Raw genomic sequence first — 19,332 nt, 5'->3', positions numbered from 1 at the left:
TGTTTGTCACTGTATGTTACTGTATTATTGTGAGTTAGTAACTGATTCCTATGAGATATGAATAAATAAAAATAATTAAATTAATAAACTAGATTTCATTGCATAACCGATAAAGGTCTGAAGAGTCATTAGATAATAACAGAGAGAAACTCCTAGAACATCACTGCTGACACACACACTCACACACTCACACACTCACACACTCACACACACACACACACACACACACACACACTCACACACTCACACACTCACACACACACACACACACACACACACACACACACGCGTCTGTTGGCCATTCCGGAGATACAGCTCTCTGACTGAGACTCAAGCTAGAGCAATAATGTAATTGTGAGAGAAAGGTATGTCCATCCTGTCATCCATCATCTTCCGCTTATCCGGGGCCGGGTCGCGGGGGCAACAGTCTAAGCAGAGACACCCAGACTTCCTTCTCCTTAGCCACTTCCTCCAGCTCCTCCGGGGGAACCCCAAGGCGTTCCCAGGCCAGCCGGGAGACATAATCCCTCCAGCGTGTCCTGGGTCTTCCCCGGGGCCTCCTCCCGGTGGGACGTGTCCCAAACACCTCCTCTGGGAAGGCATCCAGGAGGCTCCGAAACAGATGCCCGAGCCCCCTCAGCTGGCTCCTCTCGATGTGAAGGAGCAACGGCTCTACTCTGAGCTCCTCCCGAGTGACCGAGCTTCTCACCCTATCTCTAAGGGAGCGCCCGGCCACCCTGCGGAGAAAGCTCATTTCAGCCGCCTGTATCCGGGATCTTGTCCTTTCGGTCATGACCCACAGCTCATGACCATAGGTGAGAGTAGGAACGTAGATTGACCGGTACATCGCCCGCATTACTGCAGATGCTGCACCGATCCGTCTGTCAATCTCCCGTTCCATCCTTCCCTCACTCGTGAACAAGACCCCAAGATACTTAAACTCCTCCACTTGAGGCAAGAACTCTCCACCAACCTGAAGTGGGCAAGCTACCCTTTTCCGACTGAGAACCATGGCCTCGGACTTGGAGGTGCTGATTCTCATCCCAGCCGCTTCACACTCGGCTGCAAATCGTCCCAGTGCTTGCTGAAGGTCCTGGTCTGAGTTTGCCAACACGACAACATCATCCGCAAAGAGCAGCGACAGAGAGACAGATAGGTATGTACTTATGTAAAGGTATGTACAGCTATGTACATTAAATGTTGAACTGCTGTCTGTATACATACGCCCCTAGTATCTACCAATATTACAGATATAAGGGAATTTCCTCAAATATTTGTGGCTGTTGTTTACAGTCATCCCAGAGCAAATGCAGATAAAGCCTGAGGAGTAATACGGCAAGCATCCCATACACACACCTCTCCTGACGCTCATATATTCATCATGGAGGATTTTAACCAGTGTTTGCTGGACCGACTTTGAGAGTCTTCATCAATATATCACATGTCTATCACAACAGGACTAAAGCTTTGAGTTATGTTTGATAAAGGGTGTGTATAAATCTCTCCCTTTCCCCCATTAGGGTGACCATAACTGGATCCCACTGAAACGTGCTGAGGAAAACTCTCAGACTGTCTAAGAACTGCACTCAAGATTCAATTACGACTTTAAAGAGTGGTTTCGAATGCACTGATTGGGAAATATTTAAAGAGTCGTGTTGATGTAGCGGAGTGAGCCAAAAGCCAAAGGTAGTTTTGGGTCCGAGTCCACCTTTGTCGAGTTCGAGACCAAGACTTAAACAATCAAGTTTGAGTCCAAAAGGGACTGAGTTGGACTGAAGTCAGAGTTCTTATCGGCCGAGTCCAGAAAGTTATTACATTTAAAAAAAGATTTGAAATTGCTATTGTACATTTTTGCTTCTGTTAATATTTTAATCTTTCAAACCATTAAACCAATGGCAATATAAAACTGAACTAAATTACATTACCATTTCACATTTTTATTTTGTCAACAGAACCTAAACTAGTTTCCCATCAAAAGTGGCTTCAGAGAATAGAATGGGTATAGATATGAAGAACTTTTATTATTACAACTGCATGAAAAACAAATGAACCTGTTTTATTGTATTTCGATTATTTAATGCCTAATGTTTAGGGGTGGTCGATACTGAAATACTACAAATGTTATCTCTAGTAGGGTTATTCAAGTGAGAAGAAATACCATAGAAACTGAATAAAATAGTTTTTTGTTGTTGATGTTTGATTAACATTATGGCAGCAGGTTTATTGGACGAGTATATTGATCATTGACTGTTTACTTAAAGGGATAGTTCAGCCAATAATGGGCCTGATGTTGATCTGCTGACCCCCAGCGTATCATAGGTGTGTGTGTTTCTTCAGGAGAACACTAATGAAGATGTTTAACCGTTGCTCGTATATAATGCAGGTCAAGGGGGTTTAGATCTATGAGAGTAAAAACACACAGACATACGAATCCATATTAAACCCTGCGGCTCGTGGAGACACACTGATGTCTTAAGACACGAAACGAGCAGTTTTTGTGGGAAACCCAACAGCATTTATATCCTGTTTTACCTCAACTACAACACACTGTCCATCAGCCGTCCCCGCGCCATCACTTCCTGCAAGTGAGGTCAAGATACGGCGTATCTCAATGGGATCCCAGTGGCAGAAGTGATGTCTTGTGCGTTTCTCTACGCCATATGGTGTGATTTACATTACACCTATAATATTTATCACCAGCCGCTACTGGGACCCACACACTCTTTATTTGTGTACGCTGTTAGAAGCAGATGTCTAAACTTTCCTTTTTTCCTACTGCGGTTTGTTTGTTAAACTCGGGCATGGGTGAGTTGTGGACGTTTGTGCCGCGGCCGTCTCGAGTCGCTTTCAGGCGATTTAATGTTTGTCTTGTGTGCATGTTGGTCTTCTTACAAAACAAACTGCCCTTCAGGGGACATATACAAATAAAGCAAAGACAACTTTCTCCACACACACACACACACACACACACACACACACCGTAGGCCTTTGGCTTGCTCAGTTGGGGACACTAAATATTCAACTTTATTACTGATCTGCCAGCATTGTCTCTCTCTGATAAATTAAAATAATCTGATAACATCACTGTTTACTCCAGAACGACTGTACAGCCAAATCTAATTCTGCTGCAGTATTGTCCTGTTTAACACTGAAGCTGCTCTGACACAACTGGACTTGTAAAAGCGTTGTAGGCCTATAAATAAAGGCGGTTTGACACACACACACACACACACACACACACACACATTAGCAGAAATGAATTAATTTATGATCATCCAAAAGTAACAAGTGTTGATTATTACACAGCTGTAACTCAGAAAATGAAGCAGAATTTTGCACATGAACAAATAAGCGGTGCATGTCGTCTGAACAAATAAAGTGAAGAGAACTTTCCACACACACACACACACACACACACACACACACACACACACACACACCTTGTACCTTGTGTACCTCCAGACGGAAAGGTGAACCACGTCAGCCAATCAGATTGCAGCTGTTGATTTGAGCAAGTGTCTTTTATTCAGTATCTCTGAAACACAAGCCGGTTCAACTTTAATCCACTGACGAAACCGCCAACATATTTTCCTCACACACACTCCTAATAATAAGATCTCTTTTCTCCTTTCAATTATCGGTTCAGTATTTTAATAATAAAGAACTGTTTTCAACAGTAAAGAAACGTTTGAGCAACGGAAAGCTTGATGTTCGAGGCCCTTCTGGAACGCTCGACGCCAGTGAGAAGCTTTATTGAGGAGATTATGAGGAGATATTGAGGAGATATTAGAGGAGATTATGAGGAGATATTGAGGAGATATTGAGGAGATATTAGAGGAGATTATGAGGAGATATTTGAGGAGATTATGAGGAGATATTTGAGGAGATATTGAGGAGATTATGAGGAGATATTTGAGGAGATATTAGAGGAGATTATGAGGAGATATTTGAGGAGATATTGAGGAGATATTGAGGAGATATTGAGGAGATATTAGAGGAGATTATGAGGAGATATTTGAGGAGATTATGAGGAGATATTTGAGGAGATATTGAGGAGATATTGAGGAGATATTTGAGGAGATATTAGAGGAGATTATGAGGAGATATTTGAGGAGATATTTGAGGAGATATTGAGTAGATATTTGAAGAGATTATGAGGAGATATTTGAGGAGATATTGAGGAGATATTTGAGGAGATATTGAGGAGATATTTGAAGAGATTATGAGGAGATATTTGAGGAGATATTGAGGAGATATTTGAAGAGATTATGAGGAGATATTTGAGGAGATATTGAGGAGATATTTGAAGAGATTATGAGGAGATATTTGAAGAGATTATGAGGAGATATTTGAGGAGATATTGAGGAGATATTTGAGGAGATATTGAGGAGATATTTGAGGAGATATTGAGGAGATATTTGAAGAGATTATGAGGAGATATTTGAAGAGATTATGAGGAGATATTTGAGGAGATATTGAGGAGATATTTGAGGAGATATTGAGGAGATATTTGAAGAGATTATGAGGAGATATTTGAGGAGATATTGAGGAGATATTTGAAGAGATTATGAGGAGATATTTGAGGAGATATTGAGGAGATATTTGAGGAGATATTGAGGAGATATTTGAAGAGATTATGAGGAGATATTTGAAGAGATTATGAGGAGATATTTGGGGAGATATTTGAGGAGGTTAGGCTGTGAAATGAAGCCATTCCTCTCGTGGAATCAGTTTTCAACTCCTGACATTTCAGAAGATAAAATGTTTCTGAAAGCGACAGCATTATTCTCGCATTCGTAAAATCTTTCAATTAAAGCAAAGAGTAGAAAAATGTTTTTATTATAAAGTGCTTCTTATAATGACGGCGCTGGCATTTCTGAGGAAGATGTCAGAACTCGTCTTCCTCTCGCACACGGGTTTCAGAGTCTAATTGGGCGAGGAAGAGAAGAAGAGTTGGCTAATGATCCTGAAAACATGGCAGAAGAACTCGTCATCCTCCCTAATGAAGCTCCGGCTCCACACTTTAGTTTACAGCGGCCGAACTGTCCATCCGTTACTCTATAGAGGAGTGGGACAAAACTCCCTCACTCCATTTCCTCTCCTTTAGGCCGTCCACTGCTGATATACGCCGCCTTTGGCTTGGCTTGCTCAGTCGGGGACACTGACATTATGATGTAAACAAATAAAATTAATGAATGAGGTCTTATTTAATTCTATAAACTCTAATACTGATCTGCCAACATTGTCTCTCTATGATAAATTTAAATTAGCTGATAACATCACTGTTTACTCCAGAACGACTGTACAGCCAAATCTAATTCTGCTGCAGTATTGTCCTGTTTAACACTGAAGCTGCTCTGACACAATCGCCGCTGGAGAAGAGCGATAGAAATGAAGATGACTGATTGATTGATTGATACGTGATCTCGTGCCGTTCATCACAGTAAAATCTGACCCATTAAACGAGTGCTGAGCTGCTTCTGTTCACGGCTGTTGGAGCTAAAGGTCAGCCATGTTTTCATTCGGCTGTCTCTGACTTTATATAAACCCTGATGTGAGGCCGGCTCCCTAAACCAGCCTGCGGGCCGATCTCTGGCCACTGCAGTGAGGGTTGATACAGCAAACCTCAGGCCGATCAGCAGAGGCCGAAAGCAGGATATCTGGAGACTTTTAGATCAATAAGCAATTTAGTTTGATCCAGAAAACGTTTCCAGCGATGCAGGCCTGATTTATGACAAACACACACCACAGCTCCGGCTCGGACAGGACAAGTCTCACCGAGCCGGAGCTGTGGTGTGTGTTTGTCATAAATCAGGCCTGCAGCGCTGGAAACGCTTTCTGGATCAAACTAAATTGCTTATTGATCTAAAAGTCTCCAGATATCCTCTTATGATGTTCTGATGATGTTCTGGTGATGTTCTGGTGATGTTCTGATGATGTTCTGCAGATTTTCTGCAGATGTTCTGATGATGTTCTGATGATGTTCTGATGATGTTCTTATGATGTTCTGGTGATATTCTGCAGATGTTCTGGTGATGTTCTGATGATGTTCTGATGATGTTCTGCAGATGTTCTGCAGATGATCTGATGATGTTCTGATGATATTCTGATGATGTTCTGGTGATGTTCTGGTGATGTTCTGGTGATGTTCTGGTGATGTTCTGCAGATGATCTGATGATGTTCTGATGATGTTCTGATGATGTTCTGGTGATGTTCTGATGATGTTCTGGTGATGTTCTGGTGATGTTCTGGTGATGTTCTGCAGATGATCTGATGATGTTCTGATGATGTTCTGATGATGTTCTGGTGATGTTCTGCAGATGATCTGATGATGTTCTGCAGATGTTCTGCAGATGATCTGATGATGTTCTGCAGATGTTCTGATGATGTTCTGCAGATGTTCTGATGATGTTCTGGTGATGTTCTGGTGATGTTCTGATGATCTTCTCATGATATTCTGGTGATGTTCTGATGATGTTCTGGTGATGTTCTGGTGATGTTCTGATGATATTCTGGTGATGTTCTGATGATATTCTGGTGATGTTCTGCAGATGTTCTGGTGGTAATCTGCAGATGTTCTGGTGATGTTCTGCAGATGTTCTGATGATCTTCTCATGATATTCTGGTGATGTTCTGATGATGTTCTGGTGATGTTCTGGTGATGTTCTGATGATATTCTGGTGATGTTCTGATGATATTCTGGTGATGTTCTGCAGATGTTCTGGTGGTAATCTGCAGATGTTCTGGTGATGTTCTGCAGATGTTCTGGTGATGTTCTGATGATGTTCTGATGATGTTCTGGTGATGTTCTGATGATATTCTGGTGATTTTCTGATGATATTCTGGTGATGTTCTGATGATGTTCTGCAGATGTTCTGATGATGTTCTGGTGATGTTCTGATGATGTTCTGATGATGATCTGGTGAGGTCTGGGGATATTCTGCAGATGTACTGATGATGTTCTGCAGATGTACTGATGATGTTCTGCAGATGTTCTGATGATGTTCTGCAGATATTCTGATGATGTTCTGGTGATATTCTGATAATATTCTGCAGATGTTCTGATGATGTTCTGCAGATGTACTGATGATGTTCTGGTGATATTCTGCAGATGTACTGATGATGTTCTGCAGATGTACTGATGAAGATGTTCTGATGATATTCTGCAGATGTTCTGAAGATGTTCTGAAGATGTTCTGATGATGTTCTGATGATATTCTGTGACCCTCAGCATGCGCTGACCCCGCTCTGGGATTTAACACTTCGTGGCTGAGTTGCTGTTGTTCCCAATGGCTTCCACTTTGTTCTAATCCCACTAACAGTTGAGCGTGGAATATTTAGTAGTGAGGAAATGTCAGGAATGGACTCATTGCACAGGTGGCGACCTATCACGGCCCCACGCTTGAGTTCACTGAGCTCCTGAGAGCGACCCATTCTTTCACTAATGTGTGTAGAAGCGTCTGCAGGCCGAGAGCTGGAGTTATACACCTGTGGCCATGAAGAGACTGAACATTTGGAGAGGCGGCCCAATACTTCTGGCTATGTAGTGTGTATATCCAATACACCTTCCAGAGAAACATCACACTGCCACCTACAGGAGAACTTCCTGAAAGCCATCAGATAATAAACAGCAGCAGTCAGTGTTACACACACACACACACACACACACACACACACACACACACACACACACACACACAGATAACTCATCTGACCGTAAGTGAAGAGATCGAACACCTGAACTCAGGGATCAGGAGGATCGGCCCAATCCTAATGGCAATATAGTGTATATAGCATTATATATGGTTTGCACCAGGGATTCTACTTTTTATTTTCTCCATAGTCAATAAAAGTGAGAGAGGAGTCAAAACTTTCCTCACAAAGCATTAAAACGCTCCTGAAAGCACCCAATCCGTCTGCAAACCTGACAGTGTTAGTGTTAGAGCAAACTGTGCTAAAGTGGGTCCTGTCCGGGTCAGTGTTAGAGTAAACTCTGCTAAAGTGGGTCCTGGCCGGGTCAGTGTTAGAGCAAACTCTGCTAAAGTGGGTCCTGTCCGGGTCAGTGTTAGAGCAAACTCTGCTAAAATGGGTCCTGTCCGGGTCAGTGTTAGAGCAAACTCTGCTAATGTTGGTCCTGTCCGGGTCAGTGTTAGAGCAAACTCTGCTAAAGTGGGTCCTGTCCGGGTCAGGGTTAGAGCAAACTCTGCTAATGTTGGTCCTGTCCGGGTCAGTGTTAGAGCAAACTCTGCTAAAGTGGGTCCTGTCCGGGTCAGGGTTAGAGCAAACTCTGCTAAAGTGGGTCCTGTCCGGGTCAGGGTTAGAGCAAACTCTGCTAAAGTGGGTCCTGTCCGGGTCAGGGTTAGAGCAAACTCTGCTAAAGTGGGTCCTGTCCGGGTCAGGGTTAGAGCAAACTCTGCTAATGTTGGTCCTGTCCGGGTCAGTGTTAGAGCAAACTCTGCTAAAGTGGGTCCTGTCCGGGTCAGGGTTAGAGCAAACTCTGCTAAAGTGGGTCCTGTCCGGGTCAGTGTTAGAGCAAACTCTGCTAAAGTGGGTCCTGTTCGGGTCAGTGTTAGAGCAAACTCTGCTAAAGTGGGTCCTGTCCGGGTCAGGGTTAGAGCAAACTCTGCTAAAGTGGGTCCTGTTCGGGTCAGGGTTAGAGCAAACTCTGCTAAAGTGGGTCCTGTCCGGGTCAGTGTTAGAGCAAACTCTGCTAAAGTGGGTCCTGTCCGGGTCAGGGTTAGAGCAAACTCTGCTAAAGTGGGTCCTGGCCGGGTCAGGGTTAGAGCAAACTCTGCTAAAGTGGGTCCTGGCCGGGTCAGGGTTAGAGCAAACTCTGCTAAAGTGGGTCCCGTCTGGGTCAGGGTTAGAGCAAACTCTGCTAAAGTGGGTCATGTGTCCGGGTCAGTGTTAGAGCAAACTCTGCTAAAGTGGGTCCTGTCCGGGTCAGGGTTAGAGTAAAGTCTGCTAAAGTGGGTCCTGTCCGGGTCAGTTTTAGAGCAAACTCTGCTAAAGTGGGTCCTGTCCAGCTCAGTGATAAGCCCCGTTTCCACCACAGGAACTTTACCCAGGAACTAGGAACTTTGGGTGGCACTTCGTGTGTTTAGACCGCAGGAACCAGGGTCTAAATGAAGTTCCGGGTAAATATTTCCCCCTCCAAACGGCCCTGCTCGCGAGGTAGTACTTTTTCAAAGTTCAGGAACTTTCGAGGGCGGGACTTGGGCGCTGAACGCGCTGATTGGTTGAGCTCAGGCAGCATTTTATTTCAACTCGGCATTTTTAAAAGTCTTTTGCGGGGTTCGGTCTACGTTCAGTAATAATCAGTCTTACACGCCGCGCTCATGTTGACAAGAGAGGAAAGTTAATTTTTCTGAGGGGTTAACTTTTTATTTTGTAAGTTATGAAGATAATGTTGGAGTAATGAGACAGCGTATATTGCCCCAGGCAGTTTTTACTTTAACTGCGCCTGACAGAAGAATTTTTTTTTTCTCAGATGATTATTTAAACAAATAAATAGCTTATAATATAATACTGTATTAGTCCCGGTGGCCGTTAAGAGTTGCTATGGCTTCAGTTAACACATTCCAGCTGCTGGAGAAAACAGCGGAGACATTTTTGATGCGGCAGACAAACTGCTTGACAAAATGATTGCGATTGAAAGTCATCACATGTAAACACCAGATCGGTTTAGATAACGTCTCATGTAAACAGTCCTCTAAATCTTTCAATCGGTACACACAAAAATGATTACTGTCCGTTAGGGCTGTCATTTTTGAAAAAAATCTAATTGAACGGGTATCAAATATCAAGCAAGGCATTCGAATATATTAAATTATCTACAACGCCGTCATCTCCAGCAGCTGGAATGTGTTTACGGATGCCATAGCAACTCTCAACGGCCACCAGGACTTATACGGTTTTATAAAAGCTATTCATTTGTTGTAAAGTGTAATAATCATCTCAGAAAAAATAAATTCTAATGTCAGGCGCAGTTGAAGTAGTTAATGATTGTTTGCTTACATAGGCGAAGGGACAGTGTCATTATGCCAACATTATCTTCATAACTTCTTATGAAATAAAAAGTTTATCCCTCAGAAAAATGTATTTTCCTCTCTTGTCATGCTAGGTGCATGAGCGCGACGTGTGCTCTTCAGTGGAGAAGGCGCGCGCTGTGTACATCACATAAGGACGCACACTCAAAAGTAATCCGGTCAGGTCATGGTGAAATGTTTAGTTTGATCGATTCATGAAAAGGTTTATCCACCCATCTCAAAACGATTACAATTTCATTCAGTTTGGGCATTTTTATTACGATTGAGGTGTTTATATGGAGCATTTTCTTTCAGATTGGACTTTTAAACTACAGTGCTCCATGTAAACGCACCGACAGTAAAAGAAATTGCGCAACCTGGCACTTTAAAAACCGGATAGTTTATTTATAGTTCGATTACGGATATTTCACGTCATCTTCGAATGCATATTTGAATATTGAATAAAAAGTGACAGCCCTTGTCCGTCACTGACTTGGAGGAACAGTCGCGTGCAGTCCTACATCACCGGACTAATTTGCCTAATCTTCTCGGAACTTTATCGCGGTCGAAACGCAGACAGCTTCAGGTCTGGGGGGGAGAAAAGTTCCTGTAAAAAAGTTCCTGGTACAAATTGTTCCGGGTAATTTTGGTGGAAACGGGGCTTTAGAGTAAACTCTGCTAAAATGGGTCCTGTCCGGGTCAGGGTTAGAGCAAACTCTGCTAAAGTGGGTCCTGTCCGGGTCAGTGTTAGAGCAAACTCTGCTAAAGTGGGTCCTGTCCGGGTCAGTGTTAGAGCAAACTCTGCTAAAGTGGGTCCTGTCCGGGTCAGGGTTAGAGCAAACTCTGCTAAAGTGGGTCCTGTCCGGGTCAGTGTTAGAGCAAACTCTGCTAAAGTGGGTCCTGTCCGGGTCAGGGTTAGAGCAAACTCTGCTAAAGTGGGTCCTGTCCGGGTCAGTGTTAGAGCAAACTCTGCTAAAGTGGGTCCTGTTCGGGTCAGTGTTAGAGCAAACTCTGCTAAAGTGGGTCCTGTCCGGGTCAGGGTTAGAGCAAACTGTGCTAAAGTGGGTCCTGTCCGGGTCAGGGTTAGAGCAAACTCTGCTAAAGTGGGTCCTGTTCGGGTCAGGGTTAGAGCAAACTCTGCTAAAGTGGGTCCTGTCCGGGTCAGGGTTAGAGCAAACTCTGCTAAAGTGGGTCCTGTCCGGGTCAGTGTTAGAGCAAACTCTGCTAAAGTGGGTCCTGTCCGGGTCAGGGTTAGAGCAAACTCTGCTAAAGTGGGTCCTGTCCGGGTCAGTGTTAGAGCAAACTCTGCTAAAGTGGGTCCTGTTCGGGTCAGGGTTAGAGCAAACTCTGCTAAAGTGGGTCCTGTCCGGGTCAGGGTTAGAGCAAACTCTGCTAAAGTGGGTCCTGTCCGGGTCAGGGTTAGAGCAAACTCTGCTAAAGTGGGTCCTGTCCGGGTCAGTGTTAGAGTAAACTCTGCTAAAGTGGGTCCTGTCCGGGTCAGGGTTAGAGCAAACTCTGCTAAAGTGGGTCCTGTCTGGGTCAGGGTTAGAGCAAACTCTGCTAAAGTGGGTCATGTGTCCGGGTCAGGGTTAGAGCAAACTCTGCTAAAGTGGGTCCTGTCCGGGTCAGGGTTAGAGCAAACTCTGCTAAAGTGGGTCCTGTTCGGGTCAGGGTTAGAGCAAACTCTGCTAAAGTGGGTCCTGGCCGGGTCAGGGTTAGAGCAAACTCTGCTAAAGTGGGTCCTGTCCGGGTCAGGGTTAGAGCAAACTCTGCTAAAGTGGGTCCTGTCCGGGTCAGGGTTAGAGCAAACTCTGCTAAAGTGGGTCCTGTCCGGGTCAGGGTTAGAGCAAACTCTGCTAAAGTGGGTCCTGTCCGGGTCAGGGTTAGAGCAAACTCTGCTAAAGTGGGTCCTGTCCGGGTCAGGGTTAGAGCAAACTCTGCTAAAGTGGGTCCTGTCCGGGTCAGTGTTAGAGCAAACTCTGCTAAAGTGGGTCCTGTCCGTGTCAGGGTTAGAGCAAACTCTGCTAAAGTGGGTCCTGTCCGTGTCAGGGTTAGAGCAAACTCTGCTAAAGTGGGTCCTGTCCGGGTCAGGGTTAGAGCAAACTCTGCTAAAGTGGGTCCTGTCCGGGTCAGTGTTAGAGCAAACTCTGCTAAAGTGGGTCCTGTCCAGGTCAGGGTTAGAGCAAACTCTGCTAAAGTGGGTCCTGTCCGTGTCAGGGTTAGAGCAAACTCTGCTAAAGTGGGTCCTGTCCGGGTCAGTGTTAGAGCAAACTCTGCTAAAGTGGGTCCTGTCCGGGTCAGTGTTAGAGCAAACTCTGCTAAAGTGGGTCCTGTCCGGGTCAGGGTTAGAGCAAACTCTGCTAAAGTGGGTCCTGTCCAGGTCAGGGTTAGAGCAAACTCTGCTAAAGTGGGTCCTGTCCGGGTCAGGGTTAGAGCAAACTCTGCTAAAGTGGGTCCTGTCCGTGTCAGGGTTAGAGCAAGCCCAGGTCTTACTGCGGTTAATCAGGTAAAATGGAATCATTCTTTTCCTTTAACAGGAGCTAATGAAGCAGATCTGTGGTCTATTTTCAGCCGTATGACCTGAAGAGTCTCCTGCGTTCAGACTCACATTTGCACTTCAAATGCAGCAGAAACTGAATTAATGCGAAATGAAGAAATGAAAGAGCCGATGAGATTCATCGGGTGTTTTTCTGCCCTTCGGGAAACAGAACTCCCTCTCTAACCCATTCGACAAACTCCTTCTCTATTGTCTGATGAAAGGAACTTAATGCATGCTGTCCCGAGGCCTTCAGAAGAAGAAACACATGACTATCAGTAAAGACATGAGAGGAGTCGCTTATTAAACGATGCTCAATAATTCACGGCACTCGAAGGCTCGATGTCAGTCACCGAGTCAAAACAGATCGTCTGAAAACAACAAATGCGCATCAAGTGCCATGATAGGAACTTAATTTGCACGTGACCATGTTTTAAATACCATATCACATGCACTACGTCATTTCTCTGGTATTATAGTTTTACACATACAGTACAATCTTCCATCAGCTGATAAAGAGACGAGCGAACCGTAATGGCAGCAGAAATAAACAAGAATACATAAATTCTCAAGAACAATCCGAGGAGGGACCAAATATGGCAGAAATCGATAACTTCTTTGGTATTCTTTGTATGCTAAACCCTTGTGTATATAGTTTCATAGCAATCATTATGGCAGTGTGTTTCGCACACCTGATGGAGGAAAGCTTTGGATATTTTTTCCTAAAGATATTGTGCAGAAATGAGGCTTGAAGTGAGGAGCCCAGCGGGTCTGGCATCTGACAGCTCTGTAACGAGCAACACTGCGGCTTTAAGACCCTGGAGCCCCCGCTGACAGACAGGAGGGCCTGATTGCGGAGCTGCACCGTGAGGCCCGCGGCGCCTGCTTTTCTGTTCTACAGACATGAGGTGAAGTCTGGTCACGGAGCTGCGCCGTGAGGCCTCTTCTCTGTTAGTCTGACAGCTTGTTTTGTGGTGAAGGGCTGACAACACGTCTCTATTACCCACAATGCCAGCAATTTCCATTGCTGTTATACTCACTACCTCACAAGAACCCTTCCTGTGTGTCATTTTCCCCAGCAGATGTGTGCAGATTTAATCAAACTCATCTTTAGCATGATCAAGGGCCAAAACCCCACAAAACGCACAGACAGCTGCCGTGGACGCTTTGAAATCGGTGCCAGAGAAACTCAAGCATGTTTTCCTTTTTCCAGAGACTCTGCTGAAGGCCGCGTGTGGAAATAAAGCAGATGGTGAAGCCAGAAACCAGACATGGGGACTTGAGACTCGAGTCGCTATTTTTATGACTTGTGACTTGACTTGACAAAAAAATAAAAAATACTTGAGACTTGATTCGGACTTGGAAGTTAAAGACTCGGGACTTGACTTGAGACATGATGACTTGAATGACTTGAGTGTTAATCACATCATGTTTTCAGTTTGAATATAAAATATCTAAATTATTAATTTTTTTAATAAGTTGACCCAGCTGGAGCGCAGGCTGAGAATAGCGCTGTCACGACTGGATCACGACGCTATCATCAGTCATGCCCTCTCGTACCTTACACACACACCACGCCCACTCAGATCAGATATCACATCAACATGTCAGCCGGAGGGATACCGAGGGTCATCGCTTTCGGCTTCAACAATTATTCACAAGATGGCAAAAGACGAACGTTACACACACAAACATTGCGCGTTGCTAAACATGCAACATTAAAATCATGGACAGACAGCCAGACGACAATGGCGAGCCAGGCGGCAGTGGCTCAGTGGTTCATGTAGGTTGTCTACAAACCAGAAGGTTGGTGGTTCAATCCCCGGTTCCACTTGACCAAGTGTCGAAGTGTCCATGAGCAAGACACCTAACCCCAGCTGCTCCCGACGAGCTGGATGGCGCCTTACATGGCTGACATCGCCGTCGGTGTATGAATGGGTGAATGTGAGGCAAAAATGTAAAGCGCTTTGGATAAAAGCACTATATAAATGCAGTCCATTTGTCCATTTGACGACAACCTCCGATATCGTCCGTCATTTGAAGAGCCAGTCTGCCCAGTAAGGTTAGGTGGTAGTTAGCGAATGTAGTAGCTGAGTAAAAAGATGTAGTAATAGACAAATATGGTCAAAATATTTTTGATTTATTTTTATAAAATACTTCCCCTGTTTTGAGCGATAAAGACTTGAGAGAGAGAGAGAGAGAGTGAGAGTGTGTGTGTGTGTGTGTGTGTGTGTGTGTAAACTGTGTTTGAGAAAGAGAGAGAGGGAGAGTGTGTGTGTGTGTGTGTGTGTGTGTGTGTGTGTGTGTGTGTGTGTGTGTGTGTGTAAACTGTGTTTGAGAAAGAGAGAGAGGTGTTCAGAGAGGACTCTGTTGGATGTTAAGCTGTTATTTGTTTTATGGACTCAAGGTTGAAAATTGAAAACGTTTCAAACACTGTTGGCAGAAGTGGAAAATAAATAATTGTATGAAGTAACAATTTTGTTTGATTCTAAAATGTATTTTACTGAACATGAGTATTTACAATCCAAATACAAATTATTGTAATTGACTGTTACTTATATATTGTCTTTTCACTTTATTAAAGGGTTAGTTCAACAAAAAAAGAGGATTCTGTCATTAACTCCTCTCCCTAATGCCGTTGGACACCCCTCAGACCTCCGTTCATCTTCACACCAGGCCTGCAGTCTCCCGCTCAGATACTGAAGCCTCCGCGCCTCCATCGCCCCCCGGTGGCCGGTCCCAGTATAGCCACCCCTCTGTGTTTTCGATTGGACGTGAGGCAAACTAAACAATAAAATTACTCTTCAAATATTTTTAGTTTATGTCATTGGAGGTAGTTATCATCACGCTGCTTTCATTTCAAATGTTGATTTTTAAAATAAGTTTAGTTTTAGTTAGTAAACGGCTGTGTGACGTCATGATTGACAGCTGAGATCGACGGCTTCTCTGAGTGAAGTCGTCACTGAGGCAGCAACAGACTTTTTTCAGGATTTTTGGGAGCAGACTGGAGCTTTAGCTTTAATTTCTACATTTTCACACCAGCATAATTAATTGTTCTACATCTGTGAGAGTGTAGGCGGGCTTTAGATATCGCGACTGTACTTCCTGCTCTACTGCGCAGTCTCGGTCCCAAGATGTCAGCGCCGTGCAGGCCACCTGAAAGCTTCAAATCTGGCAAGCGGAAACGGATGATGTCGAGTCGTCCATATTTTTTAACGGTCTATGCTTCACACACAGATGAAGATATTAGTGTTGAAATCCGATGGCTCAGAAAGGCCTTCATTGACACCAATGTCATTTCCTCTCTCAAGACGTTGTTACAAAGCCCATCTCACTACAGCGGCTCTACAATCATTGATGAAGAGTAACGACGTCTTTAGTGCCTTTATGGGTCTTGAGAGAGGAAATGACATTGGTGTCAATGAAGGCCTTTCTGAGCCATCGGATTTCAACACTAATATCTTCATCTGTGTGTGAAGATGAGCGGAGGTCTGACGGCTGGCCAACCACAGGAGGAATTCATCACACTATTTACATTACTGGCTGAACTAACCCTTTAAGATCAGATTCTGCAGGTAAAATTACAATAATAAGGTGACTTGACCTTCTACAGGACTTGACTTGCTTAGGAAAAAAATACTTGAGACTTACACGTGTGACTTGGTCCCATCTCTGCCAGAAACAACCACAAACACTGCAGGTAAATACAATGACACTCTTCTGTAAATGTGGTGTCACTCCTCTTCTGTAAATGTGGTTTCACTCCTCTTCTGTAAATGTGGTTTCACTCCTCTTCTGTAAATGTGGTGTCACTCCTCTTCTGTAAATGTGGTGTCACTCCTCTTCTGTAAATGTGGTTTCACTCCTCTTCTGTAAATGTGGTTTCACTCCTCTTCTGTAAATGTGGTTTCACTCCTCTTCTGTAAATGTGGTTTCACTCCTCTTCTGTAAATGTGGTTTCACTCCTCTTCTGTAAATGTGGTGTCACTCCTCTTCTGTAAATGTGGTGTCACTCCTCTTCTGTAAATGTGGTTTCACTCCTCTTCTGTAAATGTGGTTTCACTCCTCTTCTGTAAATGTGGTTTCACTCCTCTTCTGTAAATGTGGTTTCACTCCTCTTCTGTAAATGTGGTGTCACTCCTCTTCTGTAAATGTGGTTTCACTCCTCTTCTGTAAATGTGGTTTCACTCCTCTTCTGTAAATGTGGTTTCACTCCTCTTCTGTAAATGTGGTTTCACTCCTCTTCTGTAAATGTGGTGTCACTCCTCTTCTGTAAATGTGGTTTCACTCCTCTTCTGTAAATGTGGTGTCACTCCTCTTCTGTAAATGTGGTGTCACTCCTCTTCTGTAAATGTGGTGTCACTCCTCTTCTGTAAATGTGGTTTCACTCCTCTTCTGTAAATGTGGTGTCACTCCTCTTCTGTAAATGTGGTGTCACTCCTCTTCTGTAAATGTGGTTTCACTCCTCTTCTGTAAATAGGCTTTCACTCCTCTTCTGTAAATGTGGTTTCACTCGTCTTCTGTAAATGTGGTGTCACTCCTCTTCTGTAAATGTGGTGTCACTCCTCTTCTGTAAATGTGGTTTCACTCCTCTTCTGTAAATAGGGTTTCACTCCTCTTCTGTAAATGTGGTTTCACTCCTCTTCTGTAAATGTGGTGTCACTCCTCTTCTGTAAATGTGGTTTCACTCCTCTTCTGTAAATAGGGTTTCACTCCTCTTCTGTAAATGTGGTGTTACTCCTCTTCTGTAAATGTGGTGTCACTCCTCTTCTGTAAATGTGGTGTCACTACTCTTCTGTAAATAGGGTCAATTCTCTTCTGAAAGTTTGATTTTAATATGTCCGAGTGTACGGGAGTCTTTGTGAAGACTAGTGTATTTTGTACATCTGGAATTACTGTGAATTTACTGGAATTAAAGCACACGCAGAAGAAAACATTACGGAATACGTGCGCTCAATTTGCAACACTCATTTCTGTGTGTTTTATTTTAATGTAATTATTTTGCAGAACCTCATTTTGGGAAAATGACTAAAGCCAAGATGGCTTTCAGATGCAGCACAGATGTAAAACTAAACCCTCTTACAGCGTTTATCACACTCATCTCTCGAGGTTCACCTGGGCTTGAGCTTCAGGAGTCTGACATTCATGCTCACTCTGAGCTGCAAAGGTCAAACTCATTCAGGGAGCAGAAGAGAGTCAAACCCCGACACACACACACACACACACACACACACCCGAGTGCAGAGTGTTTGAAATCTGTACGCTACAAAGCCTCGCTCGATATGACCCCCGTCTGGCGGCTTTCATCTGCTCACACACACACACACTGATGGACAACACACAGCTGACAAACCAGCAGAACAGATTTATTGAGGCTCATACAGTGATGACTGAGGTACAGAAGACAATGTAGAAATCATGTCCGAGCTGCTGGGGTCAGGGGTCAGAGGTCAGAGGTGCTCAGAGAGGAAGCTGTAAAGCGTTTCCTGAGGTTTTGCTCCTGACGTTTCCTTGATCACGCACTCGTAGTATCGCTGCAACACGCGGAACACGGAACCTGCGAAAGAGAAGCAGTGCCACCATCAGATGATCATGTGACCTGCTCAAACGCCATCAGATGGTCATGTGACCTGCTCAAACGCCATCAGATGATCATGTGACCTGCTCAAACGCCATCAGATGGTCATGTGACCTGCTCAAACGCCATCAGATGATCATGTGACCTGCTCAAACGCCATCAGATGATCATGTGACCTGCTCAAACGCCATCAGATGATCATGTGACCTGCTCAAACGCCATCAGATGGTCATGTGACCTGCTCAAACGCCATCAGATGGTCATGTGACCTGCTCAAACGCCATCAGATGGTCATGTGACCTGCTCAAACGCCATCAGATGATCATGTGACCTGCTCAAACGCCATCAGATGGTCATGTGACCTGCTCAAACGCCATCAGATGATCATGTGACCTGCTCAAACGCCATCAGATGATCATGTGACCTGCTCAAACGCCATCAGATGGTCATATGACCTGCTCAAACGCCATCAGATGATCATGTGACCTGCTCAAACGCCATCAGATGATCATGTGACCTGCTCAAACGCCATCAGATGATCATGTGACCTGCTCAAACGCCATCAGATGGTCATGTGACCTGCTCAAACGCCATCAGATGGTCATGTGACCTGCTCAAACGCCATCAGATGGTCATGTGACCTGCTCAAACGCCATCAGATGATCATGTGACCTGCTCAAACGCCATCAAATGGTCATGTGACCTGCTCAAACGCCATCAGATGGTCATGTGACCTGCTCAAACGCCATCAGATGATCATGTGACCTGCTCAAACGCCATCAGATGATCATGTGACCTGCTCAAACGCCATCAGATGATCATGTGACCTGCTCAAACGCCATCAGATGGTCATGTGACCTGCTCAAACGCCATCAGATGGTCATGTGACCTGCTCAAACGCCATCAGATGGTCATGTGACCTGCTCAAACGCCATCAGATGGTCATGTGACCTGCTCAAACGCCATCAGATGATCATGTGACCTGCTCAAACGCCATCAGATGATCATGTGACCTGCTCAAACGCCATCAGATGATCATGTGACCTGCTCAAACGCCATCAGATGGTCATGTGACCTGCTCAAACGCCATCAGATGGTCATGTGACCTGCTCAAACGCCATCAGATGGTCATGTGACCTGCTCAAACGCCATCAGATGATCATGTGACCTGCTCAAACGCCATCAGATG

General features: G+C 44.5%; 1 protein-coding gene across 4 annotated transcripts in view; it reads right to left on the bottom strand.

Annotated features, from left to right (window-relative positions):
• Positions 1 to 17,899: 17,899 nt before the first annotated feature.
• The window catches only part of LOC137056352 (poly(ADP-ribose) glycohydrolase), a 38,060-nt gene continuing 36,627 nt past the window's right edge, over positions 17,900 to 19,332 (bottom strand). For 3 of the 4 annotated variants that reach the window (XM_067430404.1, XM_067430406.1, XM_067430407.1), the window contains exon 17: positions 17,901 to 18,122. In XM_067430404.1, the coding sequence (XP_067286505.1) occupies positions 18,016 to 18,122 (107 nt within the window). In that variant the 3' untranslated portion in view covers positions 17,901 to 18,015. Of the gene's footprint in view, positions 18,123 to 19,332 lie in introns of all 4 variants that reach the window. The other variant, XM_067430405.1, reaches the window with a different exon arrangement.

Source organism: Pseudorasbora parva, chromosome 21, assembly GCF_024679245.1.
Source record: "Pseudorasbora parva isolate DD20220531a chromosome 21, ASM2467924v1, whole genome shotgun sequence".
NCBI lineage: Eukaryota > Metazoa > Chordata > Actinopteri > Cypriniformes > Gobionidae > Pseudorasbora > Pseudorasbora parva.
This window is presented reverse-complemented; position numbering and strand designations above follow the sequence as displayed.